Source organism: Barbatula barbatula (genome assembly GCF_947034865.1).
Source record: "Barbatula barbatula genome assembly, chromosome: 19".
In the NCBI taxonomy this organism is placed as follows: Eukaryota; Metazoa; Chordata; class Actinopteri; order Cypriniformes; family Nemacheilidae; genus Barbatula; species Barbatula barbatula.
Window position 1 is genome coordinate 4,565,151 of NC_136782.1, and position 18,136 is coordinate 4,583,286.

Consider the following 18,136-nt stretch of genomic DNA (forward strand, 5'->3'; position numbering starts at 1 on the left):
TCGAACAGGTGTTTACAAACTCTGGTGCGAGACATTCTGCTGAGTGCACAGATACATTATATCTGTCTAGATGGAAGTCCCTACTTTAGAACACCATTATTGTTATTGACAGATGTTTCGCCTGTAGCATCACAACTTTGAACATTATTTTTATAGAAGTACCATCTCATTGCTAGATCAGAACACACTGATCTTTTTATTTTAAATAGAAATGTTTTAGTGTACATTAATGTTGGAATATGTAAAATGACGTATAAAAAGTTCTGCACTTGTGGTGGTATTTGGTTCTGTTTTTGTGAGACTCCCCTCCCCCAGCTACTGTGATTTCATTTCTGTGTGCAAATATTTCAATCACCTGTTCGAAACTTCCGAAAATTGTAAACATCTCATTAGACAATGTACAATGAGGTGCCACAACCACTTAGCGTCAAACTCCACATTAAAGGCATTCATTTGCAGTTCCACTTAAGAATTAAATTGACATGAAATGGAGTGACAAGGAACTTTTTTGCTTCAATCCATGATATTCGGCTTTATATAATGCGTGCATGCATACAAAATCCAGCCACCTGGAGCACTCACCAAAAGCAACTGTGTAATCCAGGACTATTGCTACGCAATAAAGTGCATTTTTCCACATAAAAAAGAGTTTACAAGAGGGCATAAAAGAGGCAATATTGCAAATGCAAAACACAATAACGTGAAATGAATGTAAACACAAAATATCCTTTATTTTTTCGTCTTTAACTAAAGACTAGACAGATTCACTGCTGTAGCTCTAAAAGGTATCTACATCTGCATCGTATTTACAGCCCATTTCTTGTCATTTTATTTACATTTTCAAAGAGAAGCATTTAGAAACACAGTGTTCAGAACAAACAAACAAAAAAACCTAAACGAGTCCAAAAGGTTAGAAAAAATAAAAGCCTTACAACATAGTTCTCAGTGCAATTTCACACAATGTGTAGCTATATTCCTTCGTCCATTCTTTTTAAATACACCGATATTGTCAAACTCATGATGTCACTGCATTCAATGACATTAAAACAAACCAAAATAAGCTTGACAATATTTTACAGCTCGATATACTTGATCAGTCGCGGCGACCATTCCCAAGTGCTTTCCCCATGAGTAACACTAGGAAACATTTGTGTACCGAACGCTAATGTGAAACGGCAATGCGACAGCATGCTCGACATATCAACGGCATCCAACCAAACACGCATCGCGCAGTTCAAGATGTGGGAGACGCGTCCAGATGGTGGGTTGCCAGGTCAGTTGACGTGTCTTTCAACCTCTAACCGACACACCTTCAGGCCGTGGTGCATCTCAGCCGACCGGCAGACCTCGAGGGTTGTGTTTTCACATTCATAGCACTTATGTCGCTGACCCTCGGGGGAAAATCTATACCCAGGGTTATCCCCTGTCCTTACCACAATATGCAGTGTTCACATCACTCCAAATATTTCTCTTAAAAAGTCAGAGTGCATGTTTAAGTAATGTGCTTCATTTTTTAAGCATTCATGCCATTTGACGCTTGCAGCGTTTATTTCATTGACAAAACATGAGGAGGTATATTCCTCTTAAAACACAGCACTCAAATAAATACTGTCATCCTTACGAATTGTCCGTGTGGACCTTTAATTGTATTCGTAAAACCAAATCAATTTAATTGAAGGACCTTTTTGGACGGTGTTAAAACAATAGGCATTATTCAAGTACAACAATTAGCAATAAAAGGGACAACCGTTCACATTTTGTACATAACAATTTTTATGCCGTTTTCTGTGAATGTTGCTAAGAAATAAACTTAAAGTTTATCTGAAATGATGGTTTTTCGTAAAAGGACCAAATCTTTAATATAGCTCTGTTTCAAAACCTAGCGAGCTGCCTTGCTGTTTACTTTTAAAGTGGCGTACGTAAGAGTCCTTAAGACTTGACTCACCATTGAATCTCAGGTGTAAGCATGTCGCTAACCTAACACTCGTTACTAAATGGCGAAGCTACCAAGACAGGGATTGCCTTAAACCAGGACTAGGAGGCAAAACAATCACACTGATATATTTTAAGATATGTCAGGGCAAGTTGTTTTCGATCAAGACATTTAAATTAGTCAGGGACTAGGCTTAAGCCCTGTCCGAGAAACCACCCCAATGAGTTTTAAAGGACATAACACATGAAATAAAATAATAAGAATGAATGACTTTTCGCAATTCTCTGCTTTCAGTGTGTTCTGGGATTCCTTTTTCCAGAAGACGCACGCAAAAGCAGCATCATTCCTAACTCGCCATATTTTAAGTGAATGCATAACAAGATACAACTTTACTACAATACTACAATGGTTAACCTATGACAAAAACATGTTCGTTTGGGATTAATATTACGGTTATGTTTTGCAAGGCAGCTAGACTAGCTTTTGCAACAGAGCTGTTATTACAGGCTAACCTGAACATGGGGCTAACTGTATGAGGCTAAATGCTTGCCTTGCCTACATACTGTCATTGTGTTTGTGAGTCATATGGTGAAAATTAAATATAATGTATAGATGTTAATAGAAAATCTAACAAGACATCACAACAATTTTTCAACATAAAATGAACTAGTAGCAATGATTCTCAAACACCGGCGTCCTTGTTTAAGTACTGTACAACACAGCCGGTGGGCTTTCAAGTATAAAAAGAAGCGATTAAAAGAGGTCTCTCCTTGGCTGAGGCGCGGAAAAAGGCAGAGTGGAGTGAAGCTTGTGAATAACAATCTGCTCGTCTGGCAGCAGGCTGAGCCAGCGAGCGTAATGCGTTACCACCCCTCTTCCTATATTCCTTTGAGCAAACCCACCAACATGAAGGCAGAACCAAATAAACCACCAACACTGCCATATGTCATCCTTTAGCAGCCGGATTTGAAGGGCAAGGGGGTTTAAGTATTACGAAAAAGAGTAGGGAACTCCGCAGTCCGTACTGTTCGCAACGCAAACTTCATGTATTAAAAAAATAAGTCTGACACAGTCAACGTAAAAATAAAGGAAAACAATATGGTCACAAAAGCAACTTGTCTTTGGCAAGAAGTCCTGGACGCGTCCAAGCGTGCGTTCCTCCCTCCATCATGTCACCTGCGGCCCATCTCGGTCTGTCGCAGGAAATGTATGTTGTTTACGTTGTCGGCCAATTCGGGGAACTGATCGACCGACACAATGTAAAAGCCCTCGTAGCCCTGAACACGTCCGGAGCTCAGAAGCTGCTGCCTTTCTCCGTCCGTCCAAGCTCGAGAACCTTCCTCTCCTTGCCGCAGTCGGTGGCGTTCGCGTGCCCATGCGGCCACGGCTGCCCTCTGCCGCGCGAACTCCAGCACGCGGACCTTTTCTTCATCTGGACTGCTTCCGTAGCGGACGTTAATGCTCAACGTGCCGTACTGCAGCTGGATGTCGGTGATGCGGCGTGTGCGGGTGCCGAGTGCCGTGTTGACTTGCGATACGGTTACGTTCACACCCGTCTCAAGTGTGCGCTGACCCACTGTCATGCCCAGCAGGGTGAGGTCGCCCTCAACCGGTCCTGATTTTACAAAGTAATGTGTGTCCAAGCTTACAATGGTGAAGTGTAGGTCCTGCAGGTACACGGCGTGGTCAAGTACCGCCGCTATCCGTCGTCCGTCTTCGTTGGCAACACTGATGATGTCAGCAGTCACCTGGCCCTCCCGGATTGCTATTTTGACGCCCTTGCCAAAGAGCGAGCTGCCTGTGGCGAACAGGGTACGGAGAGGCGCCTGGAGGCAACCGGAATCGCTTGATCCGTAGATCTGGTCGAACCGCTCCAATCGTACGAAAGACTTCAGCTGCCTCTGGACTTCACACTGAACCCCCAACACAGACTGCAAAAATACAAACAAAACACAGACATTAACATCCAGTGAATTTTGAAAAACATCGCTCTTTGACCAAAAATCCAGATGACCTTGAATTTACTTTCAAGAACAACATTTTTGAAATTGATGGGTTTTTCGGATTCCTTGAGAGCTCTGTGGTTGCATAGGATAGAATGTGACATGTTATGTTTCATTTCTGTAACACAATGTCATATTTCCTAAAATTTGCATGTATTTTTTCACGTTTATTATGTTATCTCGGACAGTGGAAAGCATCACTGCGCGTCCCGCCTCCGCTGCTGCTATTTCCTGGGAGTAAGTAACATTCCTGATGGCTGGTACAGAATGGGCGATCTCAGCGGGAAACCAGTTCTACCCCCACGTTCATCTGCTCAACATTCCTTTCAACCAAGAATCATGCTGCTTCATAAGTACTTCAAACATTTCACATTTCCTGATATAACTGTAGAAAAACTATGTTATGTTCAGGTGTGAACGTGCTTCAATCAGGCTTTTTAAAGATCTTCTAAATGTGCTGATGTGTGTGTTCAACTCTTGGTGACTTTTGTTTTAAAGGAGTAAATATGTAAAGACGATAGCTTCACATAAATTGACATCAACTTTAAATAAAACAGAGGTGCATCATTAATTGCAGGTAGTTCAACATCTGAAACCAAATTTTTACCTATTTGTGAAATTCCGTTGGATAGATTTTATCACGTCTAAACCAATTGACAAAAAAAGTCTCAGTGGTTTTGTGTCCAAACAATGGAAGTCAATGGGGGTCAATGTTTGGTAACCAACATTATTCAAAAGATCTTCTTTTGTGTTTGGAATGACAAATTTTCATTTTTGGGCAAACTGTCCTTTTAAGTTCACCCTCGAAAGCATCTGGACTTAAAGTGATGCTTCACCCAAAAATGAAAATTCTGTCATCATTTACTCACCTTCGAGTTGTTCCAAATGTGTATAATAATAAATATCTTTGTTCTGATGAACACAGAGAAAGATATTTGGAAGAATGCTTATAACCAGACAGATTTTGCCTACATTTGACTCCCATAGAAGGAATAATTACTTTTTTCTTCGTTCTGTTGAACACAAAAGAAGATATTTTGAAGAATGTAGGACAGCAAATAGTTCTGGGCACTTTTGACAACCATTGTATTTTTTCCTACTATGGTAGTCAATAGGGGCAAAATCTGTCTGGTTATAAGCAAGTATCATCTAAAATGTATCCTTATTTTTAACTATTTGCAATTATTCACAAAATCATTATTACATAACTTCACAATATCACTTTCTCATGAATCTTAAGAATGTCTGCGGCATCTACAACAGCCGGAAACAATATCAATGCAGCTATTTTGCCAGCATTTAACATTAAGCAATGGCCTGAAAGGCCTATAGATGACGTGAACCTAAAAAGAAAGCTGCTTCTGAGGCTGACCAATTAAATTTTTTAAAGGACTGGAATAATGTGCACTAACATCCACATTAACACATGTAACTGCACACGCTTGGACTTCATGTTGACTGTAACAAAGAAAGTACCATTTTCGACAAGTATTTGGCATGTACTGTATAAGCCATCAGATAAATAACGGCTCTAGCTGCCCCCAGTTCTGTAGTGATGAGTAACTGTCACATGTGATGTGACAGGAGATCATTGCCCTGAGAGATTGAAGAACTTTAGGTCCACTGTCTGTCTTGATTTTCTCTGCTGATGCCGAATCTCCAGTTTTCTTTTCATTCCATGTCACAAACCAGTGGCATAAAATCATTCTTGCAATTTATTTGCAATCTGATGTTGTTTTAAGTAACATTTAAATGTCTTTGTTTTGAGTGTATGGTCAATAATAAAGTAATTAATAGAGTTAGGCACAAAAATGACAAAATGTCCACCCATTTGTCGCGCCCCACTTGTCATGTCTCTATTCTCCACCAGTGGGGCCCGCCCCACACTTTGAGAAACACTGCTATAATGGAACAATAAAACACAATAGAATCGTTCTGAAATGTTACCATTTATTGCACAGACCAGAACTGGTCCACAAATGAGTCTAAGAATAAATGATGCTTCTAAAGACATCAACTTCACAACAGCTAGACATACTGTACTTTACTACTTATTTTTTGTAGTTTCTTCCAAAAGTAAACAGTTTAAGAAGTGCCCTTAATGTTTTGACAGCTTTCCAGTATTTTAGCGGAATGTTAGCATGTGCATACTTTAGAGTGCATTTAAGGAGACAGAATATTGAATTACACACAGTTATTGTTTGCCAGCGGAGCGTGAGGATAATTTCTCTTTCGTTTAGAAAATGTTACAGTTTTGTGTTACCCGCAGCAGCATCCCTGCCTCATTCCATCCATTTAAAAAAGTCTCTGTGCTCTGTTTCACATTGACGTGACATAAAAGCAGAAAGTAAACAAATGAGATATAGGGTTATAGGTTTTACAGCGCAGCATGGATGAATCCGTTTTCAGCACGTTTCAGTGTGGATAGGCAGCATTCGGAAAACACTTTGAATCGAAGACCGTTTTAAAGCGATAACTCGGTTTTCAAAGTTTTTTAAAACGCCGTTGTTTTCATCACTGTTTATTATCCTACTTTTACTGTATTACTTTTTATATCTCCTCTTTTTGTTATAACAGTCAACATTTATATTAAAGAAAACTCAAAGCTATAGGCTACATGAACAACCCCTGAGCTTAAACATTTTTGGCCCCTATGGAGAGAGAGAGAGCTGTGTAGATTCTCCATTAGGATCCAAAGATCCTTAGAACAGTAAAGATGATATACATCAGATAGCACTGTGTGGTCGGTTCACACTTTGATCAAAGTCAAAATCCAGTTAATCATTATTGGCACATTAAGATAATTTCTCATACACAGAGGTCTTTAAGACCCTGGCAGGGAGGGTAATGACGTTTACATTCACTTTCCAGCTGCTACATTTCTAACCCACCGAAGCAGTCGCAAACACATTTAAAGGAACGATTCACCTTAAAATAATTCATGGACTATATGCTGAAGCCAATACGATAGCTTTGTGAGATGAACAGACTGACATTTAATTCATAACTCACTCTCAAATGAATGTCATAATTCAGACTTTCAAATCATATTTGGCGCAAACTGGATGTTAACAACATCAAAAGTCACATCTCAAGTAACTGCGTCTTGTCACAATATCAGACCTGTGCCAAAAGAGAAATATTTGATTTAACAGACACACACTAAGTTGAATGAAAGATTTGATTCAAGCCTAAATGCAGTTTCTTGAAACTGAAACTGGGGTTTGGGCATTACAAAGTCTTTTTTGTTTTATTTTACAGCCATAAAAAAAGTAAAAAAAATGATCTTGGTTCATACCCATGTGCAATACCACATGATCTGTTTGTTCTTTATGGACAATAATGCACTAACCGGACCATAAACATATTCACTTCTGCAATTCTGTACTGCGTTTTCTATATGATCATTTAGTCATGTAAGGGGATAAGTTTGGTCTCAGTGTTCAGATCGCAAGGTCCATTTACTCTACTCTACTCTACTCTACTCTACTCTACTCTACTCTACTCTACTCTACTCTACTCTACTCTACTCTACTCTACTCTACTCTACTCTACTCTACTCAAAAAGCAATTCTCAAGGAAATGTTTGAATAAGAACAAAAAAATTCATCTTACAAATTAGCCAAACCGTAAACTATTTACAAATTCCTGTGAGACTGTGTTGGCATTACGCACTCCCAATTTGAAAATCATTCAGAATTTCTCCTTTTGTATTGCCCCCTCAAAATACCAGCATACTGGTTTTGGAACAATATGAGTAAATAATGACTTTTTTGAGGGTTAACGAATCCTTTAAGAGAAAGTGTGCTTCAAAGAACGTCTAATTTAATTAGTAAGTGCTGGTCATTCAGCCTGTAGAAAAAAAATAAAAACCAATGTGTGTTAGATGCTCAAGCTACTTTTGTTTCGTGGTTGGTAGGGGCTCATAAACAGTGGCAAAACAGCAACTTTCAACCAGCATAAATAAGAGTACAAAAGGCTGCAAGTAATAAATGGATTTTCTTATCTGCCCTGAGATACTCGGCACAGCAGATCTTGTTAATGTAACATGGGCATTATGGTATAAACAACCCACTTCAGACTCTCAAAAGAGCAGTGGTACATCTGCAAGGCCATTAGTAGATATTTTTTAATGCTGCTGCTGCTGTACAAGCCTATAAATGACCCCACAATTACATTGCCAAAGAGCAAATTGGTTGCAATTAGAATTGTTTACTACTCCCCCCAATAAAAAGGAAAAATGGGTTGAGCCAAAGAGCACTGATTTATGGGCAACTTGGTGGGCATGACTATGCAAAAGGCAATGGGGCACAGTCCGTTTTTTTTGTTCTACTTTCACAGTAAAAATGGTCTCAGAGAAAACATGATACAGTTTTTTAGGATCTTGAAAAGAATCGGAAAAAAACATTGGAAAATGCAAGGTCTTGGGCTCGTCTTTTAAGAGCAACCTTGGAAGAGTCCTATATGGTACGAAGGGAGTATCCATTGGGGTTAAGATGGAGTCTGACGCTGGATCTCTGCATTAGGCCGTCAAAGTTGATTTAAAGTCATGCCACACTAATCCCGAAGAAACAAACCTTGTAGCTCTTGTTACAATCGGGAAATTATTGTACAAAAGTTTTCTTAGTAAATTTTGCATTGTGTGTCCTAGTTATCCAAAGGCTGGAGTTGATGGTTCACATTCCTGCTGCTAACCGGCTGAACTCTAATGCTTTAAGGGATAAAGGGTCGGGACTTTTCAAGTACGTAGAAATGAAAAAGACTGTATAAAAGAACACATACGCTGGCAGAACACAGTGTGCTTATGATTAAATTATACTGATTGTTTCCCTAAAGAGAACCCATTAGGGCAAATCTGGTTTAAGTGTCAACAAGAGAGATACTCTATTAGAAAAAAGACGGATATCCTGAGGACATTAAAGGTCGACAAAACTTTTCAGCAAGGAGAGGGTTTCCATAAACGCTCCACAGAATTTTAAAAAGTCCCTAACAACTACACCTCAAAAAATGCCTGGGGTTTCCAAAACTTGAAAGTATTTTTTGGATACTTCAGTCCTTCTCGAGTGTATGTGAGTACCATATGAAACCTGCCAGGCTGACGGCTTCAAACAGCTCAATCACATTACATTTAAAATCTCATATCTCAGCTGTCTGAAGCACACCCGTGCCGCTCGGTTTCAAATGCTTGCTTATTATAGAGCGGCTCTTGGTGATGGAGGCTTGATAGCTTGAGGTTGTGCTGCTTATACAGATGCATGGAATGGAAACTCAAAATCTGGACTTCCTGTGGGCTGAATTACTTAAAAAATTCAAGTAGTTTCTCTTGCATTTATGCATCAACGTGGCCCTCTGGCTGGGCGGTATGACTAAAATGATAAAAACGTTTTCCATGTTTTCTTCCCATCGCTCACATGTGTAAATAACAGAGTAGTCCAGCCCACCGAGTGCCACGGAGATATAGAGCGACCATGGTAAAAGCTGTATAGCAGAATCTCTATCAGGTTTTATCCTCACAAGGTAGTGTATACACCATCACACCGCCCCCCTTTTCTGCAAGCGAATTCCTTTGAAAGCCAAGAGTGCTCAACAGGGGTAAGAAAGGTTCTGTTCCAAAACCAAATGAGCTGGAAACGCAGAATTTAGAAACGCTCTATATTTTGTTTGTGCCACACAAAATAGGACTTTTTTAAGTTAACTCAACCTACAACTGGTTTCAATAAAGTTTGGTGTTAAAACTGTAATAGTGCATCCTGGGATTGAGATTTGGTGTTTTATTATTACAATTAGTGTATATGTTTTAAGGGGAAATTTCACCCAAAAATGACAATTCTGTCTTCATTTACTAACCATATAATTGTTCCAAATCTGTATAAATGTCTTTGTTCTGCTGAACACAGAGAAAGATATTTGGAAGAATGCTTATAACTAGACAGATCATCGCCTCCATTGACTCCCATGTAGGAAAAATACTTTATCGTTTTTTTGTTCTGTTGAACCCAAAAGAAGACCTTTTGAAGAATTTAGGACCGCAAACAGTTCTGAGGCACTTTTGACCACCATTATGTTTTGTCCTTCTATTGTAGTCAATGGGGAGCGAAATCTTTCTCTGTATTCATTAGAACAAATTTGGAACAACTCGAAGGTGAGTAAATGATGACTGAATTTTCATTTTTGGGTGAAGTGTCCCTTTAACTTAGTCTCAAATGTTCCTCCTCAAATAATTTAGGAGAAACAAAAATAGAACATCTGTTAAAATACATGAAGATTATGGAAGTGTGTGAAAAATGTAGATTATAGAAGTAAAATAATCTGGAATTTGATTATTTTTATGAAAAATGTTTGTTCACATTGAAATTTGCAAGAATATTAACTCAGTCTTCTACATCTTTCAAAACGCTTCCATTTGCTCTCCATTTAGACTCATTAATGTCAAGAATAAATAATTTATATATTAAGGAGATCTTCTTTCATTTGGGACGTTCCCTTAGACCTTAGAAGGCAGCAATAGTTATGCCGCCTACTTTAGGAGTGAACCTAAACTGTCTTAAAATGCTTTCTATGTATGGAACTCATTAAGTTTTGGAAAAGACTCAAGGTGTCCACAACAGCAGCCAACAGGCGTGAAACTCCATAACCCAATAAGACAACAACAACCTTCGTAATTATTCAGCTGACTTAAAAGTGGCTCGATAATCACTGCATGTCTGAGAGAGAGACAGCGAGGGAGACATAAAGAGAGGGAGTGAACATCTAGGCGGAAGCTAAAGAGTGTGTAAGACTGAGCTGAAATCAATGAAGGCTGGTGGAGGAAATCTAGAGTGAATTTCCCTAATGGCAGTCCTATTACAAGAGCTCTTTAGCTTGACCCCTTTCCTTCGGCTTGAAGAGCCAGAGCAGAGGCCGGGCTCCTTCACACCAGGATCTGGGTTGATTGCTTTGCGCTCCGCTGGGAGACGGCAAACTATAAGGTCAGGTAACTGCAAATAAAGTCTAAAGTCAGAGGCTAAAGGACAGGTGTGTGTTAAGAGATGAAAAATTTGTTGGTCGATTTACCTTGGTGCTGTCCCACTCCTGAGTCTTCATCTGAGTGTGTATGAGCTCGTAAGACGGCTCCATAGCATCCGTGACAGGTTTGTGGTAGCCGGGAATGACGTTGTACAGTTGGAAACCGAACGTCACCAACCAGCTGTTAACATCTGTTGGAAGAGAAATGCTATCATGAAAGTTCTGCAAATACAGGTAAGGGAGAGTGGGGTAAAATGTCCCAATGGCTAATATAATGGCTATATACTGTATATACCCCACTACTACTATTAAAAATGTTCATATGTTTAAAATGTTACACTACCGATATTTAGAATAATAAACATTTTCCTGGTCGGTTTAAAGGTTATTATTCTGACTTTAGACTTGGTTTATGCATTACAATATATTCCCATATACTGTATTTAGTTATTATATTTAAAGTAAATCACCACAGCTCCCCATAAAGGTATAGTTCACCCAAAAATGAAAATTCGGTCATCATTTACCCTTATCAATTTATTTGTTCTGCTCAAGATATTAGGAAAAATGTCAGTACCCAAACCGATCTCATCTCCCATTGACTCCCATGCTATTTATTTTCCTACTATGTCAGTCAATGGGGGATGAAATCTTTTAGGTTATTGACATTCTTTCAAATATCTTTCTTTGTGTTCATCAGAACAAAGACATCTATACAGGTTTGGACCAACTTGAAGGTGAGTAAACGATGACAGAATTTCATTTTTGGGTGAAGTATCCCTTTAAAATCACACAGTTTTTCCTGAACTTCACTTTTCTCCTTAATCAAAGTAAAAAGTAAAGTAAAAAGTGACATTCAAGCTGCACTATAAAAATGTGATTAATTGCAAATGATCGTGTTTCTGAAATAATTTCCCGTAGTCGATACAAGCAACACTAGTTTTCATAGCATGAATCATCCACAAGAAATGGCAAATTTCCAAAAAAAGACGATAATTTGTAGCACTTTATAACCACAAACAAGTGATGAAACGTCCATCAGAAGTAAAAACTTCCTCATCTGGCTAATGGAAGATTCTTCAAGACCAAATGTTTCAATCTCTCTCTCACTAATCGGGTTTGTATTTATGGTTTTTGGCACGGGCAGCAAATAATATTCATAGTGAATAATACGTCATGGACGGTGGCAATAAAGTTCACTCCGGCAACTGTCTTGACAGATCTGTTTTAAACATAAATGTTATTAAAGACAATGAAATAACCCCCATGCTTCAGAGTGGAATGGAAATGTCAATGCCATCAATCGTGAAGACATGGGCCCACTCTAGTATATCAACACATCCAACAATCTCTTTAGATATCCTTCTTTTGAAGCTAGCTTTATATTGTAGTTTAAGGCCTAGTGGCTAGATGTCTAGCTGACAGCTTGAAATACAGCTGGTGCAAAATAACATTAGCATAAACACTGTAAAAAAATGACTCTCTTAGTTGGTCTCTTTTTCTTGTTTTCCAGTGAAAATGTCTAAACATTCTTGTTTAAGCACAAATTCACTGAAATGTCATATTTCTTGACTAAAAACAAGCAAATAAATCTGCCAATGGGGTAAGAAAAATAATCTTGAATTGAGTGACTAAGAAAAAGGTAAACCTTAATTCAAGATTTTTTTCTTACCCCATTGGCAGATTTATTTGCTTGTTTTAAGCACAAATTCACTGAAATTTCATATTTCTTGATTAAAAACAAGACTATTCCAGAGTTTAGGTGCTACGTATGAGAAAGCTCGACCCCCTTTGGTGGATTTAGTTATTCTAGATGTTATCAAAAGTCCTGAGTTTTGAGATCTTAGAGAGCGTGGTGGGTTGCAGTGTGATAGAAGCTCTGTTAGGTAGGTAGGGGCTAAACCCTTTAAGGCTTTATAAGTGATTAAAAGAACTTTAAAGTCAATACGATACTTAATGGGTAGCCAGTGAAGGGTTGATAAAATTGGGGTTATGTGATGGTATTTTCTGGACCTGGTTAGAACTAGCTGCATTCTGAACTAACTGTAGTTTGTTTATTGATGATGGAGGGCAACCACTAAGTAGTGCATTACAGTAGTCAAGTCTTGAGGTCATAAATGCATGAATAAGCTTCTCCGCGTCAGCAACACACAGAATATTTCGTTCGTAGTTTATACTGTATGTGCTTTTGACTAGCAAACGGGAGCTGGTAAAGCTGGTTGACATGGAAAGTACCGCTAGTTCTAGATTAGAATAGCGATGGCTAAATGCTAAACCTGTAACTGTTAAACTGAAGAGTTAGTTAAAGGTTGTTGTATTATACATACAATTAGTGATTATTATTTAATAGTATTAATTTTGGAAGCAAGGGCACAAAAACTCGAACATGTGCATCTCAGACAACAAATGTCACTACTGTTTGTTTTTTTCTCAAATACGGCTGCTGTCTTGCTTTCAAGTACAGAAAATGTAATACAGCCCTTAGCTCCTAGTTCCACTGACCCCTTTGTGTTCTTTGACTGACACTGGGGAGCATTCACTAGTATTTACCTCCTGCATGAGCCGAGGAAGCAAAGACTGATGGGATATTTCAGAGGTATGACCTGAATGAAGAACAAAGGTGGCTTTGTTCTGCTGTCATTGTTCACAAGCAGTATATGTGGGCATTGGAACATTGGCATGCGAGCCTGGAAAATACTCTACTGCAAGGTTTCTCAGAACCATGGATCGTGTTTTTTTGTGGATTGTAAACAATTTTTTTAAGTGATTTACTGGCTATTAGACATGTTTTTTCACAAAAATACAGCCACAGTAATAAATTAATAGAGCACTCCAGTTTTGCCTCGAATCAGTATTTCTGCATGTATTGCGGCAGTATCAGTCCAGTGTGTGATGCATTTCAACAGAACGAAACCTCAGGAATGATAGTCTCCCAAAAGCAATGTGAAAGACTGAGAGAATGCAAATAAAAATATCTTCATTTTGGAATTTGAGATAAATCTTGTCACTAGTTCACAGAACAAACAAAACTATACATTTTGGAGTGGGTACCTAATTGTTTTAGATAGAAAATGTATGTGAACTTGTCATGTACCTGTCATGTAGCACTTGGTTTCTTGGTTGTTGCTCAAGGGGTTGTTGTTCTTGAACATGTAGAGGTTAGAGGGCACAATGTTGTTGCTGTTAATTCGCTTCCAAACATCATGGTCGGGAGTGGTCCAGCGGCCCGCAAGAACATCGTAATCTCTGCGGCCCATGTGCACAAGTCTTGTAAGTGGCTCATAAAGGCCACTCTGGTATCCTATCACTAGCTGAAAGCTTGGGTTTGAGTCCAGGTACACCTCTCCGAAAGCTGTATGTAATATTTGTTTGATCATGATTCCTGCACCGCTAAAAACAGCCAAGGGTGTGCCGATGTTGTCACAGGCAACGTAGAACTCATCCCCACTGCTCAACTCCATGGCAAAGAGATGACCCTGAAGGTCGTAGTAGAGCGAGGTGATCTCGGAGCTTGAGTGATTGTACATGTGGGTAACTCTGGTGGGGCTGGACAAGTCAGCGTAGAAGAACTGCAGATGATGTCCTTGGCTACTCCTGCTCGATACCCTCCTACCCAATCCATCATAGCGATACTTGATACTCCATCCACCTACTTTGCTGTATGCTTTAACCAGCAGTCCAGCCGAGTTGTATTCAAAGAAATCATTGCCTCTTTGTCTGAGGAACCCATCCTCGTCCAGACGGTACTGCACGTCTCCTAATCGTGTTATGCGATCCCGTATGTCATAACGGAGGGGTGTTAGTCTGGCACTGTTGCCGGGACTTAAAAGGTGTAGATTTCCATTCAAGTCATAGCTGTAGCGCCACAAAGGTTTGTCGTTGACTGACACGACCTGGAGTTGACCATCAGCATCGTACTCGTAGGCGTAACGTGTGGTATTTGCATAAGGCCCCACTTTGAGCTCCTTGGCAACCACTCGGCCCATGTTGTCATACTGAACCATCATCCAGAACATCAGCGAACGGAAGATCTCATACTGCACCTCTTTGACACGTCCATAAGCGTCAAAGTGTTTGGTGTGGGTCATGACGGCTGTGGTGATGATCTGGTTGATATCATAGTAGATGACTCCGAACTTTCCAAACTGCTCAGTTTTGCCAGAGACGTCATCATATCGGTAGAGGTCGATGGGCAGCGGAGTTTCATTGATGACCGCTTGCATGCTTGTGACCCGGAAGCTGTTGTCGTAGTTGTAGTCGAACCGGGCGTTCACCATGCCTTCCTCACTAAATCGAAAGATCTGCCTGTCGATGAGGGGTCCGATCTGCCTGTAGCGAATGGTGCATGCAAAACCTTCGCTTTGAAGACCCACAGTTTTTAGCATACCAGCAGATTCATCGTATGAAAAGGCAATCCGTGTCGTGTCGTAAAGGATTTCGAGCAGGCGGGAAAGCTTGCCGTACTTGTACATGACTCTACGGCCTGTTCCTTGATGGATGGTCTGAAGAAGCAGGCCACCTTCGCTGTAATCCTGTAAAACCGTGGCGTTACCCTCAGGGGGTCGGTACGTGTTTCTGTAATATCCAATTGAACGGGTGGTCTCCAGGGTGTGCCGGGCCACATTGGGCATAGTGACTGAAGAGAGGCGGTCGTTCTTGTCAAACTCGAAGATGTACTGGCGCTGGCTGTACAGGAGCAGCACCATAGACTGCCGAAGGAAAAGGAAAAAGCGATAGTCGGTAAGCAGATTTAATGAAGCATAGTAATTCCCTACACATTATGAGTGCACTTGAAACATTTAAATGTTAAATTCTCCGACCAATGATATTGAAGGTCACTAAGAACCCTGGAGTCACATTACACCACATGACTAACTGCACAACAAACTGTGGGGTGTCACAGAATCACTTCAGGGTGCATAAAAATTACAAATAACCTTAATGCTGCTCCACAACGCTGACTGAAAAATGAAGTTGGGCAAATCTCATTAAATGAGGATAAAATCATCATATCGCCCCCCTGATAGCATTACTAATAATGTCACCTAAATATGGAGGTCATTGGGAGGATACGGCAGAGTTTATATTTCAACAGGAAGCAGCTCCTCTTATTTTTTTTCTTTGCATCTATCGATCGTGCCAGCACATGGCCATTTTAGAATGATAGTGCATTGGCAAAAAGCATTAAATTGGGTAAGGTTAAGACTCATAATCAATACTTTTAAAACAATCTATTGGGATCCAAGCATCTCATGTGCGTAAATGCAATAAACAGCTGCCATCTTCACATTACACCATAAAACCTAGAAATCACAGTTCTTACATTTCTCCAATAATGGTTCCCATTAACAAGACAGGTACATTTTATTTCACTCACAGTGGTAATTTAGGGACAAACGTGGCTATCAAACTGTGTACTGTAACAGTGTATAACGCAAGCTGAACATTCGACAAGGTTCGCTGCTGGAGCATGCGAGGTTAAAACGTATTAATGTCACAAATTAACAAGGTTCAACAAAGACTAAAGAGCTTGGCTTGTTATTTAAACAATGAATTTCTACATCAGTTTACCTTTTCAAGATAAGTGTAGCTCCACGACTTTCCATCTGCAAATATCTTTGAACTGATTCTCCCATTTTGGTCATATTCCATTCGGACCGACATGGTGCCTCGTTGGATACCCGCGACGTGGCCGCCTGGCGAGTATGTGACGTTGACGCCGTTCAGGCGACTGCTTGGAGCCCACAATGTAGGTCGTCCGGCATGATCGTAGTGGATCCTCAAGGTGAACTTTCTGTGATCGTCGTAGACTTTCTCAGTCCTGGTGACGCGGTCAAAATCCATGGATAACAAGTTCCTGTTATGAACCTACCAAAAATACAAATAAAAGCATTTTAAAAGGACACGAATAAATCTCTAATTCAATTCATGTGGTCGAGCCTCTGCAAATTCTGATTACGTTTTACTCCAATGAGTTTTTAATTTCAACAGTATGACGATATCTCTGGAGCACAGGAGCTTTATAATTGATCTATTTTTTGTTTTCCGCCTATTAAAATGAAAAGAATGAACGTAGTTCTCGGATCGCTAAAATCATTTGACGTGCCTTTAGGGAGGAAACACTGAGGGGTAGATAACTTTGATTGCATTTGAAGAAATAAACTAATAGGACTTCTGAGCAGCAAATGGAGTTCAAAGCTCAGTGCACTGTTTGAATGACAAATCATACTGGGTTTGAATGTGCAGGTTTGTCTGACCCCGGCACATGCTGAGATCAGAGCTGGGAACTGGTCCCACATGTGTAGTAATCCTTAACGCACACATGGGTCAGTGCAGGAGGCAACCGACGATTTAATGCTCTTAAATACCTTCATCCCTTAACCGTGCACGCCACAATGCATTTCATAGGGCACTTGTATTGCAGCAATATGATTTTATGTCTGGGGAGGTAATCTATGGACCAACAAAACAAGACCTATTTCCTTTATTTCAAACATAAGTAAGCCTCAACAAAATCAGCTAACCTTACTTTCATATTCTGAGCTGATTTGTGGTAAACTTTATATTTTAAAGTATAAAACTCTTTCCGATGACATTCAAATCAGCAAAGCATGAAAGTCAAAGTGTATGAATTAAATTTCCACAGTAAAAAAGCAGCTGAATGAATATTGCCTAAATGACCATCTAGACATTTAAGACAATTTCCCATCTCTCAACTAATATTGGCTCAGCGCTTGGCATAGCTTAACAGAGTCTTAACGTTATTTTGTGAGTTGTTGTTGGCACTGGTCCAGTGGTATGGCGTTGGGGAAAGCAGAAAGTGAACGGCATGCTGGGAGCTCTCATCTGTGAAGGGACAATTACACTGGGGCCAATTAATGTCACCAATACCTAATTGAGAGGATTAGTTTACATTAACATAGCTGCGCTCGTATAATAGGAGAATTCCAGCCGGGGTGTTGAACAAAGAGGTTGAGTGAAAGAAGGACAGATATTTTTCTCCCTTCCGACTCTTTTAGGCCCTGCCCACTTACTGATATGAACACGATGGCCACCTCCATTTTCTCTCTCCCACTTTATCAAGACTCTCTCCTTTTGATCTGATTGAAAGGTGTGAAAATACTGAAATACTATAAATACATTATCTTGGCATCACTCTGGCAACCAAGAAATGGTCACATGGCCTGGCGGCTAC

At 39.9% G+C, this 18,136-nt stretch overlaps 1 protein-coding gene across 2 annotated transcripts in view; it reads right to left on the minus strand.

The window, feature by feature from the left end:
• Positions 1–707: 707 nt before the first annotated feature.
• Positions 708–18,136, minus strand: part of tenm4 (teneurin transmembrane protein 4) — a gene marked incomplete at its 5' end in the record, with an annotated part of 141,332 nt that continues 123,903 nt past the window's right edge. For both annotated transcript variants that reach the window (XM_079481034.1, XM_079481033.1), the window contains 4 exons: positions 708–3,864; positions 10,990–11,132; positions 14,036–15,650; positions 16,513–16,809. In XM_079481034.1, coding sequence (XP_079337160.1) covers positions 3,106–3,864; positions 10,990–11,132; positions 14,036–15,650; positions 16,513–16,809 — 2,814 coding nt within the window. In that variant the 3' untranslated portion in view covers positions 708–3,105. The remainder of the gene's footprint in view (positions 3,865–10,989; positions 11,133–14,035; positions 15,651–16,512; positions 16,810–18,136) is intronic.